The following is a 26,595-nucleotide window of genomic DNA, read 5'->3' on the forward strand; positions in this document are numbered from 1 at the left end:
CTATTTTCCTTCCTCCTATGGAACAGAAGACTAGGCTAGAGAAAATGGGATTACTATTAATTTTTCTTTTGATCTGGAGCACAACGGAGACCTGAGCAGCTATGCCTGGAGATGAGTTTAATATTTTATTGCCTGTCCCAAGCAGATTTCAGCAAACAGTGTGAAGATCATGGTGTACTAATTGTGATCCTCTATTACAATCTCAGGTTTCAGGTTGGTATCATGGCTAGCATGTTGAACTTCAACTACTCCGATTCCCCACTAGAGTTCAGGAGTCACATCCAGTTGGTCCTAATCATTCTCTAGATTAGTAGATGCTCACCATATTTCTCTCCTTTTTTCCAAAGGCATTGATCAGGGTCAGATGACGTATGACGGCCAGCACTGGCATGCCACGGAGACCTGCTTTTGCTGTGCACAGTGCAAGAAGTCTCTGCTTGGACGACCGTTCCTGCCGAAGCAAGGGCAGATTTTCTGTTCCAGGGCGTGCAGCATGGGTGACGACCCCAACGGCTCGGATTCATCAGACTCCGCCTTCCAGAGCGCCAGAGCCAAAGAGTCGCGGCGTAGCGCCAAGATCGGCAAGAACAGGAACAAGGGAGAAGAGGGCGCCCCCAGCCAGGGCAGCAGCCAGCTGCAGGTGACCTCCAGCAGGCTGTCTACGGATGTGGACCCCCTCTCCTTGCAGATGGACTTGCTGAGCTTGTCCAGCCAAACGCCCAGCCTCAACAGGGACCACATCTGGAGGAGCAGAGACGAAGCCTACCACTACGGGAATAAAATGGAGCAAAGTCAGTCGCAAAGCCCTCTGCAGCTCCTCAGCCAGTGTAACATCAGGACTTCCTACAACCCAGGGCAGAGCCCAAGCAGCCAGCAGGAGCTGTGGGGCAAACATTTCAGCAACCCAAAGAGGAGCTCCTCCCTGGCCATGAAGGGACACGGCGGCAGCTTCATCCAAGAATGCCGGGAAGATTATTACTCAGGAAGGCTACGCTCGCAGGAGAGTTATAGTGACATGTCCAACCAGAGCTTTGGCGACACCAGGGGGAGTTACAAGGTCTCCAAGTACAACCAGGAGGAAGACAGCAGTCGATCTGCACAGCAGTGCCGGACCAGGCATCCCATCAACGCACTGAAGTTCACCGAGGAACTGGCGCCCACAGAACAAACGCCACGGGGTTCGATGGAGTCCCTCGCTCTTTCCAATGCCACAGGTAGGGGTGCTGTTTTAGAGTGTGGTGCTTTTGCTGTGACATTACGGTGGGAAATTCAATTAAATGATGTTTGTCCAATATTTTTCTGTTGGTCTTACTGCTTCAATGGGTGATCCTGTCCTAGGTTGGGTGATGTCATTGTGTTGAGTATGTATTGCTGCAAATATGGAGGGCTGTGAAGATTTAAGTGTACTTGGTTTGGACCTTAGCAAGGGCTGGATTGAATATTCTGCGGGAATAGGTGCCAGGCTGAACGAATAACTTTTTTGCAGAATAATCACATGGAAGGTCCCTTTTGGGGAGATTATCCTGCCCTTGTTGTTGCAGACCGGTTTTGTATCCCCAGCTGCTAGAGAACAACATGCAAGTTTTGCCTTCAGGAAACGATACCTGTTTGTTCTGATGCCATTAGGGCAGGGATGGGGAACATGCAGGGATGGGGAATATGTGACCACCCCACCCCGGATGTTGGTGGACTCACAACTCACATCAGCCCCAGTCAACATGGACAGTGGTTCAGGGATGATGAGATTTGCAGTCCAGCGGCATGGGGAGGGACGCAGTTTCCCCACTTGAGACTTAGGGTCTCAGGATGGAAGACCTGGAGATTAACCACCAAGCTGAATCTCCTTCCTCCTCCATGCTTGTTTGTTCCTGGCTGTGTTGCTTACGGGGTGAGAAGCAGGCATTTCTCCTGATATTCTGGTACACCCATTGAGAGGGCATCATCTCCCAGTGAGATTGAGCTGGGAACAGAAAGATATACATAGGTAGGTAGGTAGGTAGGTAGGTAGGTAGGTAGGTGAGAGAGATAGATGCATAGATGATAGATAGATAGATAAATAGATAGATAGATAGATGATAGATAGATAGATAGATAGATAGATAGATAGATAGAGGGGCAGATTCAGCCTGCCTGGAATGAGAAGCAAAACGGCATTGCAGTGTGTACGGCAGCACATGTCAGGTGCGGCAGTGGAGCGAGGAGGAGAATCCAGCCTCTGCCTCTCAGTGAATCCTCAAGGGGGAGGGATGTCTGTGGTTTTGATAGCATGGCTCAGCAAAGGGGGCTTCTTCTCAAATGTGGTGTGGGCTTTCATAGACAGATGCAGGAAGCTGCTGAGGCCAATCCCAAGCTTCCTTCGGATGGAATGCCTGTGCAGCAATCATCACTTCTTCTTTTTTGCAAGCTTATTATTATTACTACTGTTTGCCTTGGGTCTACCTCATGCAGATTTTGCAGTGTGCCACGGTCTCCTGCGGCCCTCCTCTCTCACACAGGCTAGTTTACTAACATGTTTTGTCACACACACACACGCAGGCACATGATGTTTTCTCTCTCACACAGCACTCTATCTTGATCTTCAGGGATGGAGAGGAGGAAATGCTGGCTCTTGAGCTTCAGCCATGCTTCTCCCTCCCCTCTCCACAGTGAGATGAAGAGGGAGAAATGCACTTGGAGAAAAACAAATCCTTCACACTGAAGACATGAAGGGGTAAAAGCTTCTACTGATCTTCAGGAGAGATCTAGACATGACGTTTCCCTTCCCTTCCAGCCATCTTGATGCTGAGTTGTGGAAGAGGAAACTCTTGCCTCTTGATCTCCATTGAAGATTCTCCCTCTCCTCCAGCGATCTTCAATTTAGGTTTAAATAATCATCCTAAACTCTCCTTTCCCTCTTTCCACCACTCTCGCTTTTCATCCTTTTCCATGTTTAAATCGTCTCTCTTCCCTTCAATAATAATAATATAATAATAATAGTTTATTATTTATACCCCGCCCATCTGGCTGAGTTTCCCCAGCCACTCTGGGTGGCTCGCAATCAAGTGTTAAAAACAGTACAGCTTTAAATATTAAAAACTTCCCTGAACAGGGCTGCCTTCAGATGTCTTTTAAAGATAGGATAGCTGCTTATTTCCTTCACATCTGAAGGGAGGGTGTTCCACAGAGTGGGCGCCACTACTGAGAAGGCCCTCTGTCTGGTTCCGTGTAACCTCACTTGCGTGGCAAGACCCCTCCCCCATGTGAAATAAAGACGCCAGACACAGAATTTAAGGTTAATGGGCATAAAAAGGCCACAACTTTATTGATTACAGAATTGGAAGGTATTGGCCTTAGGCATTGGCTCCTATCGACTACCCGGCATGGGGACCGGGAAGGGTTGTCCACAAACCGTGGGGGTCCTGTTGAAGTACGCCAACTAGGATCCCACGGGTGTCACCGCTCTGGGGCGTGCCGGGGCCCTTACCTCCCTAGGTTTCGGACAAGGCCACGCCCCTCGGAGTCCTCTACCGGACTACCCATACTTTTGGGGAAGGTGATGGCGCTTCCTTCCCCCCTTCATTTGCATAACAATTGACCCCTGCCAATGCCTAACCGCCAATACCAAAATAAGTTGTGACGTTTGCTACGAGGTAGGCGAAAAAACCAAAAGGCCTAAAGTGAGCCAACTTGGAAAAATTCCTACCAGGCCCCTTGCGGCGACCAACTGAAGTCCATAGCAAGGTCAAAGGTTTCCCATCCCACCCTCCCTCTAAACCTAGAGGGAGGGTGGGATGGGAAAACCGCTCGCTGAGCTGTAAAGGGGGAAAAGAGGGCGGTCCCCGGTCGCGCCCAGCCTTAAATAGGCTAGGCCACGCCTCCCCGGCCCGCTGATTGGTGGGCCGGGTTGCTGACGCGCCCGGGGATTCCCTAACCACGCGGGGGCAGGGGCCAGCCCCCGCGCGAGATGTGGGAGGGACTTCTGCCCGCAACCCCCTCTCCTCCCGAGTCGGAAATGGCTTTCTCGCAATGAGGGAACCGCCAGAAGGCCCTCAGCGTTGGATCTCAGTGTCCGGGCTGAACGATGGGGGTGGAGATGCTCCTTCAGGTATACAGGACCGAGGCCATTTAGGGCTTTAAATCACTTTCTACATTTAAATCTTGTTCTGTACATTCCTGAGTTCATGTAGGACGTCAACAATCCGGTTTAATCTGCTTTTTTCAGTGCTCAGGATACTTAGAAAAAGGGCTTGACATTTAAAAATTGGCCTCTTGCTGTGGCCACCCCAGGTTGGCTGTGGTCTCAGCTGTGATGCTGCTTCTGATGCAGCAGCAGAGAAGATACTCAGAGGTAACAGGAGAGGAAGCCAGCTGCTCCTGCTGAAATGCTGTTAATGAGGAACTAGAACTTGGAATTCAAGCCAAATGGATTTTGAGGGACTGCTGCAAGGAAACTACTCAGAAGGCATCAAAGTGGGAGATGCTAGGAAAACCACAGTAGATTTAAAATCAAAACACATTGCCACCTTGTATATTTGGTCAGGAGCTCACTTCCTTTGGAGAGTGATTGCAAAGTTGGGAACATGTGCTACTCTTAAAAGCATTGTTAAAGTGTTGCCAGGATTTCTTTTCCATTTGCAATCCACCTGCATTATCTAAGTGACTTTTCTAAGACAGAGTAGACTAACCTTTTTAAGGGTGTTCAGTCATAAGCAATTCTCACTCCTGCAAGTACAATCTACAGTCAGTTTTATCACAGGAGCTGTTATTTGTATAGAGTAACAACTTCTTCCTCCTCCTCTTCTTTCTGCCAGTTGTCCCATAACATAAAGGCCCAGTGTTTAGTCTCCTTTCAGAGCGTTGCAGCACTTGTGGGCTAGCTGTGACAGTCCCACTGTGGCAAATTCCACAGTTCATCTCCCTTTGATTTGTCTCTCAAGCAGAATTCCTTTATGTAGCGTGACTTTTGGTTTATTTCAAAACAATTCCTTTGACGCTCTTTATCCTCTCCTTAAAGAAGAGCAGGAATCAATGCCAGCTGTACAAAAGAGGGATGGATTTCAAGTCCTGGGAGACTGAGAAGTTGCCATAACCAAAGGCAGTTGTGAGATATATAAAAAACCTCTTTGAAAGTAGCTACAGTTCTCCATGTATAAAATGTGTTATGACTTCTTAAAATATCCCCAAACCCTAAGTACGGCATATGATCAGAGGCATTTGAATTGTGCCTCCATTTTAAAAAAAAGTATCCGCATTAAAAGAAAAAAACCCACACTTGAAACAGAAGTCGAATGGCAGATATCTAGAAAGTTTGCAAGTCCTTTATGGCAGTGGCATCCCTCTCATTCTTTTCACCACGTAGGTTAATGGTGCAGCTTAGATATAGGCCTATGCATACAAACAAATGTACTTTGTGCCCTCAATGCTTCTATCAGATCACACACAATTCACAATGCCCCTTTTGCCTGAACATGAGCAATTCCAGCCCATCCGAGTAGGGGGGAAATACAACGTATGTCTGATCACAAATATATCTGGCAGCCACTCCCATGCAGTGGCACCCTTTTCATTCACAACAATCACTGGTAGCTGTATGCATTATTACATCTTATTCCCTCCACATGCAGAGAACAGGGCATATGGGACCAAAGAAGAGTGGAGAGGTCTGCAGGGTGGAGATGTCTCCAGTGCCTGAATTGTACAGGAATAGATCTCTGCTTTTATTGCCCAGTGTGTGTCTCTGCCCAGGCTATTGCAGACTGATCAGCTCTGTAGAAAGCAAAGCCAAGAATTTTCCGAGATCCTAACAGCATCACTTAAGTTCCAGGCAACGTCATCCGGGAAAATGAAAATGCATTATATCCTTCTCTCTGGTGTGAAGAAAGGCCTATATTGCAGAGTCTTGTAATAGACTTACAATGTCTGCCCTCTTGCAATCTCCCTTGTCATTGGCTGAGCTGCCATGGTGTCACAGAATGTTCACAACTATTCTAGCTGCTTGGGGGTAAAGCTGTCAGTCACAGAACGCTGACAAACTTCTGAAGTAAATGGAGTAATTGAATTGAACATCGCATAGGGACTAAGGTTAGAAGGAACTGTGTGCTTTTTTCATGAAGGCAAAGCAACAGTAAGATAACCAAGACTTGGGAGGCTGAGTGTGGCACCAGAGAAAGAATGACTGAAGGAGGTCTTTACTAAGCTGCTTTCAGCGTTTTACATGTGAGAAGTAACAATTTCAGGTTTTATTCTTAAGAGAGAAAAGAAGCAAGCAACGTATCCAGTGGCCGGTTTGTTCACAGAAAGCAATATCCAGGTTGCATCATGTACAGCTGAAGTCTGCAAAAGCAATTGAAGCTCATGGTGTGCTTTCTGAAGTACTCCTTGCCGTGGGCCGTGCTGTCTGTTCCTGTTCCATTTAACATTCACTCTGTTTGAGTGAAACGTGGGGCAGTCTCTGCAAAACAGGGGTGTGCTGTTAAACAGCTGCAGTTCAGCAGAACTGGCACACTGGTCACAAAGTAGACTTTGTGCCAGAATTAGATTCCATCCTCCTGAGAATTGTGTTTCCCCTTTTGCTGAGTGCCCTCTATGTTATCAGATGACCAAACGTAACCTTGCGCAGCTAAGAACCTTCGCTTTGGAAATCCTTATCCCCAAATCACCAAGTGTGTCCTGTTACCTTTCCTTTTGCTTCCTTACTTCCTGTGTTCCTCTCCCTAATGCCTTTCCCACTGAAACCCTTTGGCTTCGTTCGCCAGAATCCAGTGTTGATATATATTTTTCAAAGCTATAAGAGGACAGGACAACTATAGAAAATCCGGTTATATCATGGGAAAGCAAGAGCCAACTGGAATAATTTCTGTCTCTTCTACAAGGGTACTTGGCTCCTATTCTGTTTAGTGGCGGCTGGTGGGGCAAAATCATAGAATTGTAAATTTGGAAGGGGCTGCAAGGGTATTCTAGTCCAACCCCATGCAATGCAGGAATCTTTTGCCCAACATGCGGCTCAAACCTACAACCCTGAGATTAAGTCTCATGCTCTACTGACTGAGCTAAGAAAGAATGAAGGAAGACCAACAGTAAGTTGAACCAGACCCCATGACAGGCATAGCCTACCCTCCTCCCTGCTGAGTTCTGCAAGGGCAACACTGAGACTATGGAATAGAAACCCAATAGGCAGGTGGAGGCTGGCTGAAGACAAACTGAGGTTGGTGGGGCACTGCCCCTTTCACCTTCATGGACCACTGCAGGACAATGCTGTTGACCTTGTGTCTGCTGTGCTGTCCCCGCTCCCTAAGCTTCACAGGTGGTGAATCACCTTGTAGAGCAGCAGGCTTTTCCTGATCTTTTTATTATAGCAACGAGCAACAAAGTTCTTGTAAGTGGTAGCCTCCTGGCGTCTGCCATTTTGTTTCTCCCACAGTGTCCTGGGCCAACACAATTTCCCATGCGTTTTGGGAAACTAAACATGGAACAGCAACCCTGTCGAGATACAACAGGTGTGCACCTTCTGTACTTTCTGGAAACAATTGAAGACATCTGGTTGCAACAAGCTTTTCCAACTGGATGAAAAGGTCTTTGCTTTAGGCATTCATTTAAACCTATCTTCCCTTGTTTCTTGTACGGTTTTAGAAAGTATGTTTAACTGTTTTGTGGTATGCTTGTAAATCGTCTTGAGACAAATATACAACGTGATTCCTGAATGTATTGTTGTTGTTGTTAATGGTAGCTTCTGGGTGCATTGCAACCATCAGAAATCAATGCTGGGGGAGGGAAGGTGAGGATTCCCAGTAGCTGCCAAATTATATGCCTGATGTTGGTTGTGGGTGAAGCAAGGCCCAGGAAGCAGAGCCCATTTCTGTGGTACATAGACAATTTAAGGCCAGAAGTTGACTGATCCCTTTCCTTCTTTGCCTACTTTTCCAGGAGTTTCTTCCTCGATTGTGATAGTTGCTGTTACAGGTTGAAAATACTGTGTAAGCTAACTGTGTGTTGGTTCAGGAAGTTGGACAAGCATTTATAGGCAGGTGTTCCATCTGTTTGTTTGCAGAAAGCTGAATGTGGTTTCTTGCACTTGAGAAGGAAGACCTGTGGCTTTCTTCAATCTGAACCAACACATATGTTGAGTCAGAGCTCTCAAGGCCTATCTGGGATGCTCCTCCGTGTGTTAATAACAACCACGTGTGTTTAAATCATGGCTGGTGTGTAAAGAGACAAGCAGTGGCTGTATTGCTGGATTGTGACTGTCTGGATTTTGGAAACAGATTAAACGTGGTCTATGGGATTCAAGGATATTTAGGGAAGTTTTGGCAACATACAGTGCAGATGCATGTATTTATTTAATAAATATAATTTATTCTTATTACAGAAGTGGGGGGGATGGACTGTGGTTCAAAATGCATGCAGCTTTCTCAAGCATCCCATTGTGTCCTTTCCTGAGAAATAAGGACTTTGCTACAGTTTATTTGCTCTGGTTGTCCTGGACCTGACAGCATTAATGTGCCCTATTTTGCACTGGACGGACTATTAGAGGAATGTCCTTAGTTTGAAACGCTTTCTGGTCCAAGTCCAGCTTAAAGATGAAGCACCATAAGGCAGAGTTCAGGGATGAAATGTTCTGCCTCAATAGTGGCCTTTTGAAGATGGATTAGGTTATTTTGCTTTCAGGCAACTCTGTATGAAGCTCTTTCTTGACTCAGGGCTCTGCAGGAAGCAGAAGAGAACTTTTAGTTTTCAGGGTGGCTTGGGTTTTATTTTTATTTCATTCTCTCCTCCCGCTCCAAGTATTTAGTGCAGAAGCCCCCTGCAAAGCAAATGTCTGCAGTGAATATTTTTTTGTAAATCAGGAGCAGCCTTCAGGGCTTGTTTACTTCAGAACAGATTTCTCAAAGCATCTCTTTACTGCCATTCAGATAAAAGCAGCTTTGTACACAGGCTCAATAAATACGGTGTGCAACTTCCACAAATCAAGGTTAGTTATATCGCATTTTATGTAGAATCCAGCTTTCCACATTATGTTGCAGCTCTTTTTTTATTTAGTTTATAATTCTTTGATTGACTGGCCCATCAAATTCGCCTTACCTTATAGATTTAAAATAATAATAATAATGAATAGCCATTATCACATTTAGAAACATAATTATGCAATTTATTATGATGATGTAACTGTAATTTATAATTATAAAAATACTTGGAGCACTTTTAATCATTGTTGATGTGTTAACATCTGACTGTTGCCTCAAGGGTAGGAAATTCTTTGGCAATCTTTTTTGATGTCTTAGAGGAAAACATGTCAAGAAGTATGTAGCCAGAATCCATTTTATTTAGGCACATGAGAAAAATCCAGGTTGCAGTCCTTATGCTAAAATAACCTCTGCAGCAGGAATTGGGTAACTTGTTGTTCTACAGCTTACACCATCTCTGATCATTGGCTGGGCCTGATGGGAACTGAAGTCCAACAATGACCGGAGGACTTCAGATTTTCCATTCTTGGCCTATAAAAGTCTATATTTGATGTGAACTCTGCAACCAACCCACAGTCCAGTGCTGCTCTTGTGCATCTCTTCTGTGTTGATTACAACTGAAATGTTAGCCAATTTTTGTTTGGCAATTTGTGAGCGTGTGAACTGAAAACTCCCAAAGGTGGAGAGAGTGGGTGAAGTTTCCAAAGGAAGTTTTGGGTTGACTCAGACCTCATTCACACTGGAGAGCCAGTGTGGTGTAGTGGTTAAGAGCGGTGGACTCGTAATCTGGTGAACTGGGTTCGCGTCCCCGCTACTCCACATGCAGCTGCTGGGTGACCTTGGGCCAGTCACACTTCTCTGAAGTCTCTCAGCCCCACTCACCTCACAGTGTTTGTTGTGGGGGAGGAAGGGAAAGGAGAATGTTAGCCGCTTTAAGACTCCTTAAGGGGAGTGAAGTTTGACCAAACTGCGGGAGGCAGTGGAAGACAGAAGTGCCTGGCGTGCTCTGGTCCATGGAATCACAAAGAGTCGGACACGACTAAACAACAAGGGGAATGAAAGGCAGGATATCAAGTCCAAACTCTTCTTCTTCTTCTTCACACTATACATTTAAAGCACTTTTTTTCTCCCAAAGAACAGCAGTGTAGCTAGCCGCTCGGGCGCCTGGTGTGGTGCGCGTGTCCTGTAGCCGGGGTGGGGTAATTTTTTAAAAAACCCCTCATATTTTTGTCATTTTGTCACCCCCCTCAATGATGACACTCAGGGCGGCCTGCACCCTCCTTCCTCTGCCGCTGCCAAAGAATCCTGGAGAATGGAGACCCAGTTTCCCCTCACAGAGCTGCAATTCCTTGAGTTCCCTGCAAAGAAGGATTGTTAAATCCCACTGGGAATTGTAATTCAGTGTGAGGACCAGGGGTCTCCTAACAACTCTCAGTAGCTGCCTCACTTTACCTAATGGTAAGACCACTCACAGTTTCAAGGGTGCTTTGGGAATGGGGATCAAATTAGACTTGGAGGAGAACGTACCTGAGGGGTCATTTGAGGAACCTGCCCCTGCCCCCCTCTCTCTTATCCCTTTCTGGTACCCAGCATGGGATACTCATTTTACTAACAGAAGAAGTGATGGATGCCTTCATCTCTGGGATTTAGGGGTGGGGAGTGTTGGGGAGGAAGGAAAGATACATTTATTTTCCATTGCAGAATGGAGCCAGCCTCTTCTCAGTGGGGAAAACCAAATGCTGTTCTTCCAGTAAGATCAGATGTGGGCAGCTGTAGAGAAATTCCACTCTCTTGGCTGCCTGTTCCAAAGCACAGTGTCCAAAAAGAGTAGGCTTGCAATGTTGTGTACCCCCCTTTCTGTTTCATGCAGTGCCTGTCTTTCTACTCTCCCTGCTGGGCTTTGCAGATGAGGTGTTGAAATATTAAAAGACTTGTGCACTTGAGTTCTTTGGAAAGTAAGGAATGCCTTGTTTTCCATTGCTGGCAGGCTTACAAATGAGAAAGCCACAAGGCAAACCAGAGGAGATGGTGCGTGGTGACAGGCATGAGATCGAATCCCAGCAAAATCCAGCATTCTGAAACGTTTCTGAACTCTTTTTGCAAGGATCAAAGCTTGAACTGCTGAGAACTTAAGGATTTTTGAAGAAGGGAGATCCTTTCCTTCCTAGTCCATCAAAGTAAATTTCCTTTGGAAGGGAGACTTGCAGAAGTTTCCTTCAGAAACATTGCCCCACATGCCCCATCCACTTACACTAGGAATTGAAACTATTAAGCAAGTCTGCACCAGTATTCTCTCATTTCCATTTTGGGGTAGATGTTCACTCCCAAAAAACACTTTGAGTGAATACTCACATTTTAAACATTTTATGCAGCGCCATGTCCCCCTGGTTGTTGCTTCAGCACAGTTTTCTCTTTGGATGGTATTCTTCCTTTCTGGAACACTCACATGGGTGATCCCAGCTGGTTGTCGGTTGCCTGATGAACAGGGTGGTTTTGTAATGCCACATAGCCAATCAGACTCAACTGTGTGCTGACAGCACAAAGAGCAATTGAAGGCAAATGAGAGTTAAGAATAAATGAGGGCAACGTGCATTAATAGATAAACAAGAGTGGGGGGGGAATTGTTGAAAAAGGGAGGCCTTTGTCGGCACTGGCAAAAATATTGTAAAATATTTAATCATAACTCAAGTACAGTCGTACCTTAGAACCCAAACGCCTTGCAAGTCCAACGTTTTGGCTCCCAAACGCCGCAAACCCAGAAGTGAGTGTTCCGGTTTGTGAACATTCTTTGGAACCCAAACTCCGATGCAGCTTACATGGCTTCCGATTGGCTGCAGAAACTTCCTGCAGCCAACCGGAAGCCATGCCTTGGTTTCCAAAAGTTTTGGAAGTCAAACGGACTTCCGGAATGGATTCCATTCAACTTCCAAGTTACCACTATATTAGGCAACAACTACAGTGGTACCTCGGGTTACAGACACTTCAGGTTACAGATTCCGCTAACCCAGATATAGTACCTCGGGTTAAGAACTTTGCTTCAGGGTGAGAACAGAAATCGTGCTCCGGCGGCGCGGCAGCAGCAGGAGGCCCCATTAGCTAAAGTGGCACCTCAGGTTAAGAACAGTTTCAGGTTAAGAACGGACCTCCAGAACGAATTAAGTTCTTAACCCGAGGTACCACTGTAATCACAAAGATCATGCAAGATTTGCATGTTGAAGCATTATTAAAAATGCAAGTGCAGCTAATCATTACAAGACATCAGAATTGTCCCAGAGTTGGTGCTGGAGCCTGCCTATCTCCCTTCTCTGCCTTCTCCTCTTGGAGTCCTTCTGTTCTTCAGTGGCCTGGTTCTCACATCACACTTTGACAAAGTGCAGCAAGGTAATTTTACACTGCCAGCTTAGCTGGGTGAACATTTCATCTAAAATTGCTCTTGTATGTTGAAAGCTTCAATTTGACATTCCACATCAATCCCTAGTTAAATCTGCTTTGCATGCAAAAGCTCCCCAGGTCACTCCCACTATCTCCTGGTACTGCCTGAGAAACAACCCCCCCCCCCCCAAAATATATATATATATATATATATATCTGGAGAGCCTCTGCCAGTCAGTGCAGACACCACCAAGCAAGATGGACCAACGGCCAACTCTCCATGTTCCTAGGTCATGTGAATACATGAAATGCTGTAGAAGCTCAGATTCTTCTGTAGTTTTTTCGTTCTTGAATGGAACAGAAATGGTGGTTCTGTTTTGGTTTTCCCTCCAGAAGTAGCAAGTTGCTCCCAGAGGGCGGAGGAGAAACACAGAGACAATGTTGGCTCCTTTTTCTCCAGCACATCCCACAAACAAGGGCTATTAAAAGCAGCATAGATGGTAGTTGATTCTTCTTCTTTTACAAGCATGGAAAGGAATGTGCAACTTCCCTGGCTGATGTGGTCTTTGCTGAGACAGCAGTAGCCTCATGCTGGCATTAAAAAGGTGCAGGCCATTGATTGTTGGGGAGAAGGGGCCAGGGGGGATGCATCTTTTAAGAAGACAAAAGATCTGTGCATCCACCAGCCCAGAAAGTTCCCTGATCCCAGCAACATTTGCTGCGTTCCTTCCCTTGCTGTCAGCCACAGTGCCCATCAGGACTCCCTGCTCCAGGCAAAATGCCATGAGCAAATGAGGACAATATGAAACTGCTGGCATCAGAAATTGGCACAAATGCAGCTGAACAATGGCCAGTCCTAATGACCTGTCAAGCATGCCATTACTTGCCCTGGAAATCCACAGTAATCTCCAGTCAAGCAAAGAACACCCTTCTCACTATTTCTCCCTATTGCATTTATTCATCTATTTCAACATATACTGCTAAGCAGTGTGCAGGGAGGTTGCAAAGGATGCAAAAGACAAAAACCAGTGGAAACTAACTGTGAAATGCCTCCTGTGTGCTTTGTCGTTACCGTAATGAACGTGCAAAGGGGTTTTCTCAGTGGCTGCTGCACAACTGTAGGAACTCCCTTCCCCTGGAGTCTCATCGAAGTCTAATCCCCAGTGTTCTCAGTTCCTTGAGGGAAGTGCTCAAGAGCCTAATTGTTCATGTGAAAAATCAAGGAGTTGCAAGTATTTGATACAGTGTTCATATATTTTTATGCCACCAGTGCCCCTGGCATCCTGGCACACTGTTCCATTGTAAGTGCAGACCTCAGCACTGGTGAGGCTGCCCTGGTCAGTTCCATGCAGGGCTTGTGCTGCGTATAATAATATAATAATGATAATTTATTATTTATACTCTGCCCATCTGGCTGGGTTTCCCCAGCCACTCTGGGCGGCTCCCAACAGACTATTAAAAACACGATAAAACATCTGTCAGCGCTGCCCAAGGTCCCAGCTCACACAAGACCAACGCTGCTTCTTGCTCAAGTTTAAAAGTCTTTATTGAAGTTCAGTCTCATTTCCAGACGTGCAGCGCGCAACGCTACATCTATCCGTCAGACCGTAGAAGTCCCATCTGAATCTCCGCCCCCCTGACACCAGCTTAAGATTCTAGCTTTACTCCACCTCTTCCTCTGTTCCTTCTTTCTCTGGGTCCTTCTGCTAGTCGGAGTCTCTGCCCTCCGAGATTCTTCTGACGCTGATTCTCCCGACTCCTCCTCCCCCCTCTTTCGGGCTTTAGGACCTGGCTCCCAATCCGGGTTTTCTGCTGTCCCGCGCTCCTCCACATTTGAACTTGGCGCGCGCGCGCAGCCTCCCACTTTCCTTCTGACCGTTACACTTGTGTCACTGCTCCCCCTTTCGGGGAGGCTAGCTGGACCTGGCCTTCCCTCCTTCTCCCCACTCCCCGATGGAGGAGAAGATGGTCCTGACTCACGTGACTCTTCCCCCCCACTGTGCTCTGGTGGGGAAACTGGCCCTACTCCTCCGCTACTCCTTTGGGACTCCCCTCTGGTTCCTTGTTTATGGATCGTCCCCTCTGGGATTCGCCTCGCCCTTACCATAGGCACCCTCTCCTGGGAATCTTCTGATTCGCTGGAGAAGCTCATGGAATCTCTCGGTCCACTGTCATATTCCCCTACGCTCCCCTCTGATTCCTCTCCTCCGCTCTCTATCTGCTCTCTCCCCTGCTCTTCTGCTCCTGAGCCTCTGACATCCATCCCCCCCTCGAAGCCCCCCCTTCCCCCCTCCCCCTCTTCGGGTGTGGGTTCCAGGTGCTCCAGCGCTGGGGGTGTGAGTGCTGGCTTCTGTTCTCTCCCCCTGGTGTGCAACCGGCCCGCGGGATCAGGCCCCCCCACGATGGGTTCGTCGACGTCGACTTCCCCTGCTTCCATTTCTCTGCTGTCGTGCTCAAAACCAAGATCCTCCCCCCACACGTCCATGTCCTCCTCTCCACCCGGTCCCTCGGGTGAGGCTGTGTGCAAGGGCCCCCTCAGCAGTTCCCTGCTCCACCCCACTTCTGGTTGAGTGTCCCACCAATAGGAGCGGTCCGTGGCAAACCCCGAGAGCGACCCCTCCGGGGAGCTCATCCCCGGCGTCGGCTCCTCATCTGAGGAGAAACCTTGGAACGTGCTGGCTGACAGTGTGGGTGTGAAAAGCCAGTCGTCGAAATACTCCGCCGGCATGGGTCTGTGTGGGAAGATCGAATGGAACTCGTCTTTGAGATAGTGCTCCTCCACGGCGTAGCAAGGCACCCACTCGTTGGCGCTGGCCGGAGTACCCTCCCTGGCGAGGAGATATTCAACTCCCTCTTCCCCCCATCTGGAGTCCAAAATCTCTGTGACCTCGTTGAGTGGCGTCGCCCTCTGTGGTCCCTCCCCTGTTGGCGATGGGCTACGTGGAGCTGGTGCGTTCCCTGGCGCCTGAAACCTGTGGGGCGCCTTGTAAGGCGTGAGCACTGACCTGTGAAAGACTGGGTGCATTCTGGAGCCCTCCGGGAGTGTCAACCGGTAGGCCACTGGATTGATTTGTGCCGCGACCTGGTAAGGTCCCAGCTGCTTGTGTCCTAGCTTCCTCTTAGCTAGCGTTCTGGCCGGCACTGCCTGAGCTGCTAACCAGACCCAGTCCCCTACCTGTATGTCTTCCCCAACCCTCCTGTGCCTGTCTGCCTGCATCTTGTAGGCGTGTTTCGCGAGTTCCAAGTGCCTTCGGAGTTGCTCATGGACCTCCTGTAACTCTGCGGCTAAGTGCTCTGCCCCCCGTGGCTCCCCCTCTGCCTCGGTCTCCAACCCCGGGAAGGTTCTGGGGTGGCGCCCATTGTTGGCGAAGAACGGTGTCACCCCTGTAGACCCGTGCTTCGTGTTGTTGTAGGCAAACTCGGCTAGCGGTAGGTAGTCCACCCAGGTCGAGGGCTGTTGATTGGCGTAGCATCGCAGGTACTGCTGCATGATGGCGTTGACCCTCTCCGCTTGTCCGTTGGTCTGCGGGTGTCTTGCCGACGCTAAGTTGATCTTGACGTTCAGGATGCCCAGCAGCTTCTGCCAAAAGTTCGAGATGAATTGGCGACCCCGGTCGGACAGGATGGACCGCGGCAGGCCGTGAGCTTTGAAAACGTGGTCTATGAACAGCTTGGCGGTCTGTTCCGCTGTGGCCACCTTCGCGCACGGAATGAAATGCGCCATCTTGGTGAAGAGGTCTACGACCACGAGTACCGCTGTTTTGCCGCGCGAACTGGGCAGATCTGTAACAAAGTCCAGGGCCACTTTCTCCCATGGTTCGAGCGGCGTCTGCAGCGGTTCCAGCAGACCCGCCGGCTTCCTGTGTACTGGCTTGGCCCTTTGGCAGGTGTCACACCTGGAAACGTAATCCGCAACTTCTCCCCGCACCTTGGGCCACCAAAAGTCCCTGGTGACTAATTCCGCCGTCTTGTCCTTGCCGAAGTGCCCAGCGCTGGGCGCGTCGTGCAGCTGCTGCAAGACTCTCGCGCGAAGGTCGTCTCCCGGTACGTAGAGAGCCCCTTTGCGGAGGAGTAGTCCGTCGCGTATCTGGAACTCGTCGTCCCTCGCTGTGCCGTTTCGCACCTCCTCCATCTTGGATTGCGCAAACGAATCCGCCTGTAGCGCACGACGGACTGCGTCCAGGTCCACTGCGGCTGAAGCGCACGCCCACACCTCTGGTGCGAAAATGTGTTTGGCCGCTGCCGGTGCCGCTTCCTCGAGATACTGCGGCTTCCTGGATAGCGCATCCGCCATGACGTTGTTGTCTCCCGGGATGTATTCTATCCGGAAATCGAAATCTGCAAAGAACTCCGCCCAGCGGATGTGTCTCTGGTTCAGGAACTTCGCCGTGCGCCAGTACTCCAGGTTCTTGTGGTCCGTGCGAACCTGCACTGTGTGTCTGGCTCCGACGAGGAAGTGCCGCCACGCCTTGAAAGCAGCATGAATGGCCAGCAACTCCCTGTCCCAGATGGTGTAGTTCTGCTCCGACGTGCTGAGCTTCCTGGAGTAGAATGCGCACGGTCTCCAGTCCCCTTGCGGATCTTGCTGCAACAGGACCGCCCCCACCGCTCTGTCCGAGGCGTCCGTTTCAACCCTCATCGGTTTGCTGGGGTTTACGTGTAGCAGCTGTTCTTCGGACGCGAAGAGACGCTTGAGCCTCCGAAAGGACTGCTCCGCCTGGTCCGTCCAGGTGAACTTCTTCTTCTTGGAGCTGAGGGTGTCCGTGATGGCTGCTGTCTCCTTCGCGAACCCCTTGATGAACTTGCGATAAAAGTTGGCGAAACCGACGAACTTCTGGACCTCCTTCCGGTTGCGCGGGCTCTTCCAGTCCAACACTGAGCGGACCTTGGCGCTGTCCATGGCAAGTCCCTTGTCGGACAGCTTGTAGCCCAGGAAATCCACCTCTGTCGTGTCGAACTGGCACTTCTCCAGTTTGGCGTAAAGTCTGTGCTCCCGTAGTCTTTGCAGGACCTCCTTGACGTCCTCCTCGTGCGCCTCCTGCGAGTCCGAAAAGATCAGGATATCATCTAAGAAGCAGACGCACTTCTTGTAGAGGAGTCCCGCTAGCACGTGGTGCATGAAAGCTTGGAAACAATGGGAGCCATTTTGGAGACCAAACGGCATGACTCTGTATTCATAGGTTCCTAAAGGCGTAAACATGGCTGTCTTCCACTCGTCGCCCTCCCGCATGCGTATAAGGTTGTAGGCCCCTCGTAGATCCAACTTGGTGAAGATCCGCCCCTTCCTCACCGTCGCGAGCAGGTCGTCAATTTTGGGCATGGGGAATGCTGTGGGCTTTGTCCTGGAATTGATGATTCTATAATCCACTATGAGCCTCCGTTCGGGCGTGTCTCTCTTCTTCACGAAAAACACGGGACTGCCCCCCACTGCTTTGGATTCCCGGATGAATCCCCGCTTCAAATTGCGATCTATGAACTCCCTGAGTTCTTGCATTTCGTCTTCAGACATGGAGTACAGTTTCCCAGTCGGCAGCGTCGCCCCTGGCAGGAGGTCAATCTTGCAGTCGTAGGGTCTGTGGGGAGGCAGCTTGTCTGCTTCCTTCTCGCAGAAGACTTCCAAAAAGGCCTTGTACTTGTTGGGCACCGCTTGCACCATGCCTAGGTGTAGCTGCGGTGCATCCTCTTGCCCCTCCTCTTCCTGGCAGGTCTGGATGCAATGCGCTGCGCAGTAGGAAGAGCAGAAGGTCAATTGCCGCTGGTACCACGCTAATGCCGGGCTGTGCCTATCCAGCCAACTCATGCCCAACACTATGGGCGTGTCCGACAGGTGAGTGACGTTGAAACTGATGACTTCACGGTGGTTCCCAATTTGCATCACCAGAGGCGGTGTCTGCTGTACCACCTCTCCTCCCAGTATCTTCCTGCCATCTACTGTGACAACATTTAGGGGCGTCGTGGCTGGCAGGAGTGCTATGCGATGCTGCTTGACGAAGTCCAACCCTACAAAGTCTGCGTTGCTACCAGAGTCAATGGTAATAGGGACCTCCAGGGTGAGCCCATCGGGCAGCTGGAGCGATGCAGTGAGTTGCACCACTGGTTTGGGTGGGAGGGGGTCTGTGGGCTGCAAAATCTCTGGGGACTGCTTCACTGACTCGCCTGGTTGAGCCCCAGTGCCTCTGTCTCCAACCAGGCTCCTCCATTTCCCTGGGGCTGCTCCTCCTGCTGAATTGCTCCTTTAACAGTTGCTGAGGCTGCAGTGTGCTTCTGGAGCCTCTGGGGACACTCTTTGGCCATGTGCAGTGCACTGTCGCAGATGTAACACTTCCTGCTCCCTCTAGGAGCCTTCGCCTTGACTGCTCCTGGTGTTTGGGCTCTGCTTGCTGTCTGAGCCCTTGCACCTCCGATTTCCATTGGCTCCTCCCCCCTCATCAGAGCAGGCGTGGACTGAGCGCGCTCTGTCTCTCTGGGTAGGAAGGGAGTCGTTCTAACTGACGTGTTTGCTCTTCCCCCCTGCTCCCTGCTCCACGGGCGTTCTTCCAGGCGCACCCCAATTGCGAGCGCCCTTTGGACAACTTCTGTTGTATTTTGGGGTCTCTCTCCCCTCGCCAGCTCATCTTTCACGGCTCCATTCAGCCCCTCCCAGAACAGATCCCTGACGGCAGCTGAGTCCTTCTGCCAGCCCAGCACATTTACTAACCCAAAAAAGCGGGAATGATACTGGCGCACTGTCGCTTTTCCTTGCCGCAATCCATGCATTTCCCTTCTAGCGACATCCACATCCACCATTGATTTAAAGCAAGCGTCCATGGCTCCAATAAAGGCGCTTGAATCTTTGAGGGCGGGGTCATTTTCGCGTAACAAGGTTCGCAGCCACGACTTAGCTTCCCCATGCAGATGAGTGATTATGAAACCCACTTTCTCCTCCTCATCTCTAAAATCTTTCCGAAGCAAATTGAGCGCGAAAACTACTTCTGCTCTGAAGTTAGGGTACTGCTGCAGGTTCCCGTCAAAATGGGTCACCAGGCTTGCCCCCCTTTTCCCGAGGGCAACTCCCTCCGGCTTGGCTCCCAGCTGCCCCTCCTTTCCCCATTTGTCCCACCTGGCTTGCAGATCCTGGCAGAGCGCAGCTGTTTCTCCTTCTTTTTTCTTAGACGCAGCCAATTCTGCGTAGAGCGTTGACACCGCTTCCTGCAATTGCTTGATTTTTTCCTCTGTAGTCATCTTTGCCTATCTTCGTGAGCTTGCAGAGTTTTTAGGAGATGGGACTTACTGTCAGCGCTGCCCAAGGTCCCAGCTCACACAAGACCAACGCTGCTTCTTGCTCAAGTTTAAAAGTCTTTATTGAAGTTCAGTCTCATTTCCAGACGTGCAGCGCGCAACGCTACATCTATCCGTCAGACCGTAGAAGTCCCATCTGAATCTCCGCCCCCCTGACACCAGCTTAAGATTCTAGCTTTACTCCACCTTTTCCTCTGTTCCTTCTTTCTCTGGGTCCTTCTGCTAGTCGGAGTCTCTGCCCTCCGAGATTCTTCTGACGCTGATTCTCCCGACTCCTCCCCCCCCCTCTTTCGGGCTTTAGGACCTGGCTCCCAATCCGGGTTTTCTGCTGTCCCGCGCTCCTCCACATTTGAACTTGGCGCGCGCGCGCAGCCTCCCACTTTCCTTCTGACCGTTACACTTGTGTCACTGCTCCCCCTTTCGGGGAGGCTAGCTGGACCTGGCCTTCCCTCCTTCTCCCCACTCCCCGATGGAGGAGAAGATGGTCCTGACTCACGTGACTCTTCCCCCCCACTGTGCTCTGGTGGGGAAACTGGCCCTACTCCTCCGCTACTCCTTTGGGACTCCCCTCTGGTTCCTTGTTTATGGATCGTCCCCTCTGGGATTCGCCTCGCCCTTACCATAGGCGCCCTCTCCTGGGAATCTTCTGATTCGCTGGAGAAGCTCATGGAATCTCTCGGTCCACTGTCATATTCCCCTACGCTCCCCTCTGATTCCTCTCCTCCGCTCTCTATCTGCTCTCTCCCCTGCTCTTCTGCTCCTGAGCCTCTGACAACATCAAACACTAAAAACTAAACACTAAAAACTTCCCTAAACAGGGCTGCCTTCAGATGTCTTCTAAAAGTCAGATAGTTGTTTATTTCCTTGACATCTGATGGGAGGGCGCCACTACCGAGAAGGCCCTCTGCCTGGTTCCCTGTAACCTCACTTCTCGCAGTGAGGGAACCGCCAGAAGGCCCTCAGAGCCATAGCTGTCAACTTTCGGATTTGAAAATAAGGGATCAGCAGCCTCACTTGTCCCGGGGACAGTCTATGGCATATCTAACAATCCGGGATAGCAGCGGGAAACGGCACTGGAATAAGGGGATTTCCTGCAAAAAAAGGGAAGGTTGACAGCTATGCTCGGAGCTGGGCCTCAGTGAATGATGGGGTGGCTGAACGAACGAAGGCTGAATGATGGGGGTGGAGATGCTCCTTCAGGTATACTGAGCCGAGGCCATTTAGGGCTTTAAAGATCAGCACCAACACTTTGAATTATGCTCGGAAACTTCATAAGGATAGAACTGAGATGTTGCTTCAGCACAAGGCCTCCTCAGACTGAGCTTTGAAACAGAAGCAGTTGGCTCTGTCTCAGTAGCTGGCTCTGCCTTCACTCAGAGGGGGGCTCTTCATTTAAAGGGAGCCATCCTGCTTTAGCAGTCATTTGATCCAACGGAGTAGGGAAGAATAGGGCAGGGTTGAGGAACCTCCTGGCCAAATTCGCCCAGCGTAGGCCTCAGGAGGCTGTTTTCTCCAGACCACACCCATCTCCCCTTACCAGATGCCATAGGAAGCATGAGTTGCAGAGGTAAGTAGGGTGGATCCCTTCTGCAGGAACTTAGTGACACAACTGATCCCTTTAGAAAGCATAATTTCTAATGATTCATTTACAACTTTGAGAGAGGGTTTTCACCCACCCACACAAATGTGCCGAAAAAGCATTCAGCCAAGCGCCAGCAGACTCCTTTGCTTCCGTTGCACCACGTATGTCAGTGTCCGATGATCTGTACACCCATCCCTGTCTCAATTTTCAGCCCATGTAGTTGAGCAGAACCATTGCTTACATCCAGCTGACATCTCTCTGCAAGGGACAGAGATAGGACTGCCTCAGTGCTGGCGTTTCTATGCGCACGCCACTGCAGAGTTTGGAAGTGCCAAAGCAAGAAGAGTCCTCAGTCCATTGCAAATCTCTGTCATCATAACGACAGGTGCTAGGCAGCCAATGAATAGGCCTGTCTCTTAAGCTGAAGAGATACAAATGAGTGTTACATCAGTTTTAAAGCCCTTCACCAAGGCCTTGGAAATTCCCAGGAACTCTAAATACTCATGCAAAACAGCAACCTGTTGCCTATGATTTGAACCCCACATGCATTGGCATCCGCTTGGGAACTGGGGCGAGGGTGCAAGTGGCAGTACTCAGTTGACCAAGTAACTGGAGGTAACAACCACCTCTCCATAACCAGTGCTTTTATTCTGGGGGAACACAGGGGTACGCATACCCCTAAACATTTTGCGAATCTAAATTTGGCCTCGTTGAGGGGCAGTATTTCAATATGAGTAGGAAAATGAGAGTCTCACTAAACATTTTTTTTAAAGAAAAAAAGCACTGGTTATAACAGTGCAGGAGTAAGGGACAGAGGGACTAAATGCAATAGAGGCATGCTTAAAGTCCATTGTATTTGTTGTTTGTTTCCTTGCTGTGCCTGTGTGTTTGTATAGCTCTTTAAGCAAGTCGGGCACAGCTGGCCAGCTTTCTGTAATAAGTAAAGCAAATGACATTGTTGATCCTTTATGTTAGTCCACCTTTCCTCCTGCATTCCTTTCCTCTCAGCTGTGTACTTCTGTAGCTCTGTGCCTACAACCTGCTTCTCCCCATCCACCACCCCCATAATAATAATTTATAATAATAATTTACTAACTTGTACACCTCAACTACGTAAGGAAGTCTGGTGATTTTCTACATATAGTCGTACCTGGTTTTGGAAACAGCTTAGTTCCTGAACGTTTTGCCTCCCAAACGCCGCAAACCCAGAAGTGACTGTTCCGGTTGGCAAACTATTTTTGGAAGCCAAACGTCCGACGGGGGTTCTGCGGCTTCCGATTGGCTGTAGGAGCTTATTGCAGCCAATCAGAAGCCATGCTTTGGTTTCCAAACATTTTGGAAGTCGAACGGACTTCCGGAACAGATTCCATTCGACTTCCAAGGTATGACTGTATCTACTTATTAATTCCTGCCAGATAGTAAGGAGGGGTTGCATATAGGAAGCACATGACTCCTTTACTGAAACAACTGCATTGGCGTCCGGTTTGCTTTTTGACAGAATTCAAAGTGCCGGCGACAACCTTTAAATACCCTAAAAATAGGTTGGGACTGGGTATCTGAAGAACTGCCTTCTCCCACATGCCTGCCAATAGCGGCCATCTTAGGAAGCCCTCCTGTGGCTCCCAGAACTCTCTGAAATATGCTTGGTTTGGATCAGGGAGAGGGCCATTTCCCAGCAAAAAGTGGTTGCTCAGCAAACCATAGGTCTTCGCTATATGCCCAGTGGTGACCTGCCCCCCATGCCTGCTTGCAATTGGCTAATTGAACAAGCGGGCAGGATCCATTTCCCAGACAAGCAAGCTCAGCCTGGAAGCTTTGTTTGCTGCCTAGGAAACTGACACTGGGGCTTCCCCATCAGATCTCAGCGGGAGGGGAGAACATCAGCCCGCAATGGCACACACCAGACTTCTGAGCTAGATGGACCTGTGCACTGAACTTACAGTGCAATCCTATACATGTCTACTCTGGAGAGCCAGCGTGGTGTAGTGGTTAAGAGCAGTGGACTCGTAATGTGGTGAACCGGGTTCGCGTCCCCGCTCCTCCACATGCAGCTGCTGGGTGACCTTGGGCTAGTCACACTTCTTTGAAGTCTCTCAGCCTCACTCACCTCACAGAGTGTTTGTTGTGGGGGAGGAAGGGAAAGGAGAATGTTAGCCGCTTTGAGACTCCCTAGGGTAGTGATAAAGCGGGATATCAAATCCAAACTCTTCTTCTTCTACTACTCCTCAGAAGAAAGCCCAGTTGCGTTCAAGGGGCATTCCTCCCAAGTTAAGCTTAGTAGCCTTTCCCAACCTAGCAGCTTCCAGACACTTTTGGATTACAAACTCTCCCCAGCCAGCATGGCAGTTGTGGTGGGAGCGGTAGACCAAAACATTTGGAGAAGGGCACCATGTTGGGGGAAAGGAGGCTTGCTTGGTACGAAGCAGTTTCATACGGCTTTAAAAGGCATTGTGGCGACCAGTCATTCCCCATAAACATAATGTGCAGAGATGAGACAAGCCATGCCTTGAAAGCATTTGAGTGCTGTCACGAACATGAAAGCCGGACTGAAGAACAATATTGCCTCGACTGCCTGTCTGGTTCTCTGTCTCTCTCTTGCTTTTTATTCTTCTCGTGGCCCTGTTTTCTTTTAGCTGCTTTCATTTATATAATGGTTCCATTCTCTCTCCCCCCCCCCCCCCAAATTCCAAGGTTGTTCTGAAATGAAGCGATGCTCTGGTGTAAACAAGTTGCAGGCAGACCCGCGTAGAAAAATTCCTGGGGTAGGATTTCAAATAAATCTTATTTCATGGGGCTTTGGAAAGCACATAGGGACTGCAAAGGAAGCCAGAATCCTGCCACTTCCAGGGCTGGGGGTTGGGAGTGGGGAGAGACGAGGGATGGTGGAAAGAGCCTTCTTGAAGAAAGTCCTTCTCTGGTTGTATGTTGCCTGCAAAACTATTGTTCTGGGATGCTGGTGAAACCTTGCTTCAGAAGCAGCATGTCACTGTATAGCTGCTCAGAGCCACAGCGAGATACAGCTATGGCTTCATGGTCTTCTTATGGGATTCTTGGAGGCATTTGGTTGCACCTCCTGGGGTGAGCTCCTGCCAACCTAGCAGTTCGAAAGCATGTCAAAGTGCAAGTAGATAAATAGGTACCGCTCCGGCGGGAAGGTAAACAGCGTTTCCGTGTGCTGCTCTGGTTTGCCAGAAGCGGCTTAGTCATGCTGGCCACATGACCCGGAAGCTGTACGCCGGCTCCCTCAGCCAATAAAGCAAGATGAGCGCCGCAAGAACAGAGTCGGTCACGACTGGACCTAATGGTCAGGGGTCCCTTTACCTTTACTTTACCTGGGATATAGGATGCTAGACTAGATGAACCTTTGATCTGATCCAGGAGAGCTCTTGTAGCCTTTTTTTATTAGAGACTCGTGAGACTTCCCAGTTCACTCGTTTATTTGTATGCCACTTTCTCATGGAATTGGCTTACAAAATAACAAACGAATATTAGCAACAATGAAAAATTATCATGTCTGCAAGTAAATACCAACAAAAACGAATCCATACAATATTGTATGAAACAGTACAAATAAGGCAACCTAATTCGGCAGCTTGAAACTAAAGAGGAGATGCAAATAGGAGTAGAGATATCTCATCCCCTAATACTACTTTCGCTGTGATGCTGAAGGAAACAAAGGCAGGAGGGAAGCCATTCACAGTGACTGCATCTTCTGGCTTTCTGTAGGCTGGTAGGGCTGGGGCAGATTTGCAATCAACATGCAACCTACAATTACTAGGAAATCTGCTTGGGTCAAGTGTGCCTCAGAAGTATATTGTATGGATTTATCCCATGGGTAGGCAAACTAAGGCCAGGAATCAGTGTGTTTTTACATGAGTAGAATGTGTGCTTTTATTTAAAATGCATCTCTGGGTTATTTGTGGGGCATAGGAATTCGTTCGTTATTATTTTTTCAAAATATAGTCTGTCCGTCCCCCCCACAGTGGACCGGCCCCCTGCTGAAAAAGTTTGCTGACCCCTGAATTTTATCCTATACTAGGCTATAATATAGAATTTAACTCAGGAGCAGTGAAATCCATAATTAGGGGTATGGCCATGGGCTCCCAAAGGTTAAGCAGCTGTTTAGAAGATTGCTGTGTCCTGTGCCATCTGGCCAAGTGATCGTCTTTGTGGAAATCTGAATTCTTGCTTGCTCCATTTGCTTTTAATGCTGGAAATGAGAAATATCATGGAAACATGCTCCACAGGTCTCAGAAAGGTTTTTGGAAGCATAATACAAGTAGTTAAAATCCTACATTTTACGACTGCGGAGTGTGAGTCAAATGGTGGTTTCATGTCAGTCAAGCTTGATGGAGTTGGTGGTTGAATCAAAAACTGGAACTCTTCTGCTAATTCTGAAAGTTCTGCTTGCTTTGCACAAGTTCCAGATAGTTCAGACACAAGTTGGGCTGGAACCTTTAATCAATAAATCAATCAAGTTAATCTATAGTTGATTAAATTGGCAATCCATGTGGCTGGAAATGTAATTTAGATTTGCCTGTAGTTGTTGTTTTTATGCTAGGTTGGTTCTAGAGCATTACTGTAAAATGCATGAAAACAGAAAATATGGCTACTCTTAACAATGGGTGGGCCAGATCAGGTGATACCCCATCCCCCTAAGAGTGTTGCTTCATTCTAGTCGCCCCAATTTGCCTTTATTAATTTATCTTACACTCATGTAAATATCTGTTTTAAAAAATAAAATAAAATAACCCAACCCCAATCTGTTTGGCTGAATGCAAATTTATTTAGACTGAATCCTGTAATGGGCTGGTTAAATGAAAATAATAGAAGTCTTATAACTGGTTGACATCTTTAGTGTCATGCACAAATCCATCCTGTCCACAGTTCTCTGAAGTCCACCCAGTATCCCAGAGTACACCTCCCTGTGAAGGCCCTAATGACATAATCTACTCATTCAGCAAACTTTAAACCAGCCAAAAGCTCCTGTCTTTGCCAAGGCTGACTTCAAAATAAATGTGGACTCTCTGGGCCAAGCCAGAATTACAGGAGGGAAATTAAAAGTACATTTTCTTTTGGGAAGATGAAGCTCTGTGTTGTCAGATATTTTTAGATGTTCGTATGTCAAAAAACACCTCTCTCAGCATGCTTCAGACTTAACAAGACTGTGCTATGATATCACGCTTGTAAGATTTTAGGAAAACTTAATTTTAGTAAAGTAATTTTAGTAATTTTAGTAAAGTTAGAAAGTTGGATGACAACTAACAAAGCTAATAAAAGCTAGGGGTGCTTTGTGTGTGTGTGTTTTAATAATAAAAGCCAGTGCAGGGACTCACTATAGTAATAACTAAAGCAGCAATCCAAAATATGGAAAGCTAGCAGCATTTATGCTGGTTTAAGGATGCCAGATCTAAACTCTGTTTA

At 48.6% G+C, this 26,595-nt stretch overlaps 1 protein-coding gene across 4 annotated transcripts in view; it reads left to right on the forward strand.

Annotated features, from left to right (window-relative positions):
• The window catches only part of PRICKLE2 (prickle planar cell polarity protein 2), a 259,828-nt gene that overhangs the window by 222,866 nt on the left and 10,367 nt on the right, over nucleotides 1–26,595 (forward strand). For all 4 annotated transcript variants that reach the window (XM_053378303.1, XM_053378306.1, XM_053378304.1 and 1 more), the window contains one exon: nucleotides 348–1,214. In XM_053378303.1, coding sequence (XP_053234278.1) covers nucleotides 348–1,214 — 867 coding nt within the window. The remainder of the gene's footprint in view (nucleotides 1–347; nucleotides 1,215–26,595) is intronic.

The sequence above is a fragment of the Podarcis raffonei genome, chromosome 2 (assembly GCF_027172205.1).
Source record: "Podarcis raffonei isolate rPodRaf1 chromosome 2, rPodRaf1.pri, whole genome shotgun sequence".
NCBI classification, from domain to species: Eukaryota; Metazoa; Chordata; class Lepidosauria; order Squamata; family Lacertidae; genus Podarcis; species Podarcis raffonei.